We start from the raw sequence: 6,046 nt of genomic DNA on the forward strand, positions 1-6,046 counted from the left end.
TCACTCTCGTCCATTGAAAACATGAACGAACAGGAGCTCTATAAACCGATGAGGTGAAATAGCCGTCCGTGTGTGTTCCATCTTCCATTTGAAATCATTTGTTTACCTCCCTCACTTCCGTTAACGCTTCTCATGCACTGATTCGCTAGCTGAACAGCCAATCAGTGTTATCCCTTTGTCCGACTTCTGGTGGTGTTCCCGACGCCGATTCAACATGTTGAATCGGCAAGAAAAGGCGTTAGGTCGGCAGAAAAGACCCGACGGTGCGGCGCACACCACTCCGAATAGGGCGTGCCCACGCTCATGTTCGGTCCGACTCCCATTTACTGCCGATTTCGGGCCAGTGTATCTGGGCCTTAAAATCCCAAAGTTCCCTCCAGAGGAAGTTTCACTCGCCCTTTGTTTACTAAAGTATCATAGTGACATCACTCTGTAAAACTCACACTTCTTTTGGCTAGTGCTAGAACATATTGTATGCGATAGGTAAGGGGCGGGAGATCGCTAAGTGGTTGACCAATCACAGCGGAGCCGGCCTGCTAACCAATCGGAGCAGGCTGGGCTCTGGTTTCAAACAGAGGGTGAAAAGAGGTGCAGGCAGTATGAGAAAAATAAAGAGTTTTTTGAACACTTAAGCATGTAAACATCTCACAGTAGAGACACTAAATGAACATGAACATTTGCATAAAGAGCCTTTTTAACCATATTGAGGGTATACGAATATAATACATATTGAACTTTTGTCTGGGAAAATGTGTGAGTTAAGTCCCATTTTATTTTACTTCACTGAGATATATGGATATGAATAGACAGTGAGAAAACTTGGACTTCGTGAAACCCACCTTTTTAGAAAAATCAATTCTGCCTGGAGTAATTGATTCTTCTTTTACGAAAGGTTTATTTGTCATTGTAATGCAAGAGCTGGCGAAAGGAAGGCGGCACATTGGGCTACTAAGTAAGACTGCAGTCTGTCGGCCAACGAGCTGCTCCATCAGAACAGCTGGGGGTTAAGTGCCTTGTTGGAAGACCAAATGCTGGGACTGTATTTGCGGACACTTTCTCACACTCAAAGCCCTGCTAAGATTTTCCTAACCAGTCCAGGAACTTAAACTGGTGAAATCACGGATCCAAGCCCATTTGTCTTTAAGCCTCTGCACTACCTGTGTGTCATGGCTCCAGTTGCCCTTATGCAAACACAGCATGATTGCATACATGAGATCTCTCCATTAAATCATAATCATGCACAGTGGGAAATGTGGAAAAAGTCATTATGCTCCTGCAGTTCAGGTAGAGAAGCACGTTTAAGGATGATTTTACTGTAACCCTCAGTGATGACATGAGCATTAGTTTTCATAACACATTTTCTTCTCAGATTGTACATCTTGGAATGGCAGCTTTTTGCCAATTTGGTCTTTCGTATTCCCCGAAAATCATTCCTGTACTCTCAACACTAATGTCCTTTTTACCCTAGTGCCTGTAAAATGCTGCTGCTTCAAAAAAGGGCTTAGAAAAGGCTTTTTAGGGCCACAGGGGGAGGGGGTGAAAGGGTGAAGAGAGGGGTGAATCTGTGGTGCATTGTGTGTGCACATTAATTGAATGGGCTCAGGTCCTGAATCCCTAATTAGGAACAATGGCTGTGACATGGGCAGCGCCGAGGCAGAGAGCTCTTGTGAGAGGTAAGTGGGGAGTTGAAGGACGGCCACGGGGAAAGCACCTCTCGCTCGGCTCCCATACGGCATCCTCCAAAAGCCTTAAGAGACTATTGTGTGGCTGTACGGGCGCCAACACACACATACAAATGCAAGATACGTGAGGTGGAGTTAGGGGAAGAAGCGAGATGGCGCTCCAGCATCCTCATCCTCTTCTTCCAGCTCATTGACTGATGTCACAGGGAGAGACTGAGAGGGGGGAGCTGCACCAATGGGGGAATATAAAAATAAATAAATACGGAGTGACGTGAGAGTGCAACCCACGTCAAGGGAAGAAAATAAACACCTTGCTAAGCCCATCAGGCTGTGGCGGTGTGTTTATAAGTATACGTTTGGTGTTGTAAATACACAGCATGGAATTGGTCTGTGTTTATGCGTGTGTCTCATGCTGTTGTTGTCTAGTAGGCGTCTTCGCACCATATTGCTATCTAACGTTCACTTGGACATTATGTCTTTGTGATGGACTATCAAAACATTGCGGAGTTGGTGAAGTTGAACCAACGTTTAACTGATTTTAAAACGCCAATTTCAAACCATTTTTATTCTACTGGACGCTATTGGTCAGTTTGAGTCAGATATATTAATATTTACGCTTAGCAATTTTACCAAAAATAATGAATTTGTAGTGGTTCACAGTAGGGCTGCACGATATATCATGTCGTGACGATAATTGCGATATGCGCATGCGCGATATTCACATCGCAGGACGTGCGATAAAAAAAAAATTTTTACATTATTTTTAGGACGTGCAATATTAAAGGGGGGATAGGTCATTTTGGAGAAACCAGCTCGAGTGCGCTAGAATTTGAAAATACACAACCGGAAAAAATCTGCCACTTCCTTACAGAGCCCCTCCCCCAACACACATGAACGCGCACATGACCAATGAGGGCACGAGATAAGTTTGTGCACAGATGGAAGGCTGACAGGCAGGTAGGCCATCCAGTTACTTTAGCCGGGCCGGCTCAGATGATTGGTCGTGCTTTTTACAGCGCTACGGCTTCCACAGATGACATTTTTTCCTGCCACTCGCCGCCCGATGTGAGAACGGGACCTCATCCTCTAGGTCGACACAGAGCGCGTCCTGTGTCATAGCACGAGTGTGTGTGTCTAGACGAGTGTGTGTGTGTGTCAGACGAGTGTGTGGTGTGTGTCTAGACGAGAGTGTGTGTGTGTCTCGACGAGTTGGTGTGTGTGTGTCTAGACGAAGTTGTCACAGGTGTGTGGTGTGTGTCTAGACGAGTGTGTGTGGCAGCTAGGAGGGGGGGCGACGTGTGGACGCTGCCACAACCTCTGCCATAGCTACTTGGCCGCGATTTGTGTGTATTGACGACGACCTTAGTAACCAAGACCCATTCTGCAAGGGGTCGCCAACATTTAGGGCCGCACAGAGTTAAGTAATGTTGTCTGTCTTCCGTGAGAAATGCGAACAGCACGTTGTGTTTCTCTACCAAACTCCACTTTTGCGTTTAGTTTCCATTGTCAAACCAATTTCCAAGTTTCATGCAAAAAAATCATTGCCTTAAAAAACGTATTTTTTGTAAAGTCTTAAGGTCTAGTTGGACAACCAATACGTCGACCCATTTACAAAAAATAGACCCAACAAGTTTACTTTTTTTCGAACTGTGCTTTAAGAGAACACCAACCAACCATACTTTCGTGCGACATGCGGTTCCGTTCGGTCGATCGTTACGTCGAGTTGTGGGACCGAGTGAAGGGTAGGAAATGTCTGTAGTACGTAAAGGATTGTAGCCAGGATATACGACATTTTACTAATAGGAAGCTAAATGTGTGCCCGTAGATACGTGCAGACAGGGCAGGACCTCTCCCTAGGGAGGAGACAACGGAGGGACTCCAAGAGTGGTAAGTGGGAAATTTGACCCTAAATAGAAGACTTCAAAAAGATGCTACAACTCCCAGATTCCTGTCTCCCACGCAAAAGAGTATTAATTTAAGACTGTTAGACACGTCAACATTACTGACATTTCACCGAGATGACTCCGTAAAAAATATATTAAGCTTAAACCGAGCTGTTTTAGCAAATATACATATTTATATATCATTTTGAACTATACTAAACTAAGAAACACCGCATCAGGGTTTTTTGGGTTTTTGTTAGAGTTTTTTGGTCGACCTAAGTGCAGTGTCGTAATAACTTTCTGCTGTACATTTACTCGTCCCCACCGCTATAGCTGCTATATATAGCGCCTGCTATAATCCAGAGGTGTTTTTCGGCAAAGGTCTCTATAGCATAGATTAGCACTATTTTTTTATTTTTTTATTACCTTAAGAAAAAAAAAAAATTTTGATTTTTTTTATTTGCTACACTCTCTTGTACGAGGATTTCGACAGATCAGTCCTAAGTCTGGTCATAACGTGAAATAAATACAGAATAACTAAGACACCGAATTTAAATAAAATAGTTATTCTAACGATATTATCAAAAAGGGAAGTCAATCGATTTCAGAAAATAACGTGGAAGTTCAGATTTCACAATGTAAAATTTAACAACGTACTGAAAAGGGCGTGGGACAAAATGTGCAAGTCATCAAAATGGGAGGAAAGTACAAATAACTACAAGTGACGATAACGTGGAGTCTTTCCATGAAAAATAGATCTCTTTGACACGGAACTTCGGGTATAGTTTTCACTTAACAGTAAGGTCATCTTAAGTAAAGTCTTTATTTTGGTCGGGACTTTACGTAAACCAGACCAATAGGAAAATCAAAATAACGACCATGGAACTCCCCAACAAGACATTATTGAACTTTTTTATTGGTATTATTGGCTTTACTTTTTTAAACACTTATATTAGCAGATAGCACTATGACGACTTTTTAGTAGCCTATTATATAAAAACGTTATTAGCGCTGGGGATTTAACTCTGATCTCCGAGAAATTATTTTCCAAGAGTCTCGTTTAAACTTTAACGTGAAAGTATTGTAACGGTTAGTGTTCTCTCTTTTGTGTAAGTAAGTAAGTGTGTGAAGTGTTAGTGAACTGGATGTCTAAAGGTTGGAGGACCCCTTTTAACGTCGACGGTTTTCCCAACCCTTCACAAAAACTGGCTGGACTGTCTCGCTCTATTTTAGTTTGGGTTTACGTTTTTTACGACCTCTATCATAGCAAAAAAGTCTGGAAAAAAAAGGAAGGAAGGAATTTTTACCAACACGGGATGTAATGGGTTTTACGTCGAGATGGTCCGTTTTTTCACACCCAAGTCCAAGTACTAAACATGAACGGAGATTACCCTGTACGGTTTTTCGAGAAATAAGGAGTTGGACAAGCGTCGTGGAGCAAAGTGGGGACAGACTTTGGTCCGGTCAGGCGGACTACCATCGGACGACGAGACAACACTAACCGTTTGGCCGATCTTCTACGGGCGGTAGTTGCATGTATACACACCGCGAGATCGGTTATCTTACCACACATGTATCACTGCAGTGATACGACATTCACCTTCATTTGTTTCCTCAGCTTACGTCCTCAAAGTTCACACGTTTGTCCCAAACTCGGAAAAAATCTGGTAATGTACGTGTTCTTGGACATTTTGGGTGGTTTCTTTCCCTTTTTGACGTTGTTTGTATTATCCGTGAGAAATCCGTTTTATTGAGGTTTACTTTAAAGGGTTGGGTTTTTAACAATTTATGTCTGCGTAAATATTGATAGACTTCAGTTATAGTAAGAACTACATCTCTTTTAAGGTTAAGACAAGGAAAGACGGTGTTATAAACAAAAACTATAATAGTGACACGCCCCGGAACGTGTATAACCTTTTTTGACTGTAACCGCTATAAAAGAAGTGGGACGCTATATATACGCTCATTACTTTTTTATGGTCCTTAACTTCTTTTTTTCCAACGGCGATCGGTAGGAAATTAACAACTTGCATTCAATATGTTAACCATAAAAAGATTTGAATAAATTGTGCCTACTTCCTTAAAATCAGTGCCTGCAGACCTAGGATTCATGTCTCGTTGTTCGACTCGCGATCGAGCCAATGTCGCGGGGCTGACGGGACCTCTTTGTGTACTTTGATGAATAAGTCCAAGAATTGACATTAGTGGTCCAAAGGGAAACGAACCTCTAAACTAACACTTAACCACCAAACGACACGTACGTCTCGGACGTACCGTGAGTGGTTCATGGGGACGTACTCTCGGCGCGCTCAAAGGAAAACATCGTTCGTCGTTTTATTAACCATTGTACTGCCAAACTCCATTGACGGCGAAATTTCCACCCATCATTCAAACTTCTTGGGGCCGGAGCTCTATGTGAAAAACAATATAAGGTACCTTCGAGAATATAGGGCTACGTAACTTATAGATTCACGAACTGTT

At 42.7% G+C, this 6,046-nt stretch overlaps 1 protein-coding gene across 1 annotated transcript in view; it reads left to right on the forward strand.

Annotated features, from left to right (window-relative positions):
- The first annotated feature begins 1,627 nt into the window (after window positions 1–1,627).
- The window catches only part of LOC104965468 (zinc finger protein 479-like), a 28,910-nt gene continuing 24,491 nt past the window's right edge, over window positions 1,628–6,046 (forward strand). Inside the window, exon 1 of the mRNA XM_010794424.1 lies at window positions 1,628–1,673. Coding sequence (XP_010792726.1) covers window positions 1,628–1,673 — 46 coding nt within the window. The remainder of the gene's footprint in view (window positions 1,674–6,046) is intronic.

The sequence above is a fragment of the Notothenia coriiceps genome, unplaced genomic scaffold (genome assembly GCF_000735185.1).
Source record: "Notothenia coriiceps isolate Sejong01 unplaced genomic scaffold, NC01 NC01_scaffold00037244, whole genome shotgun sequence".
NCBI classification, from domain to species: Eukaryota; Metazoa; Chordata; class Actinopteri; order Perciformes; family Nototheniidae; genus Notothenia; species Notothenia coriiceps.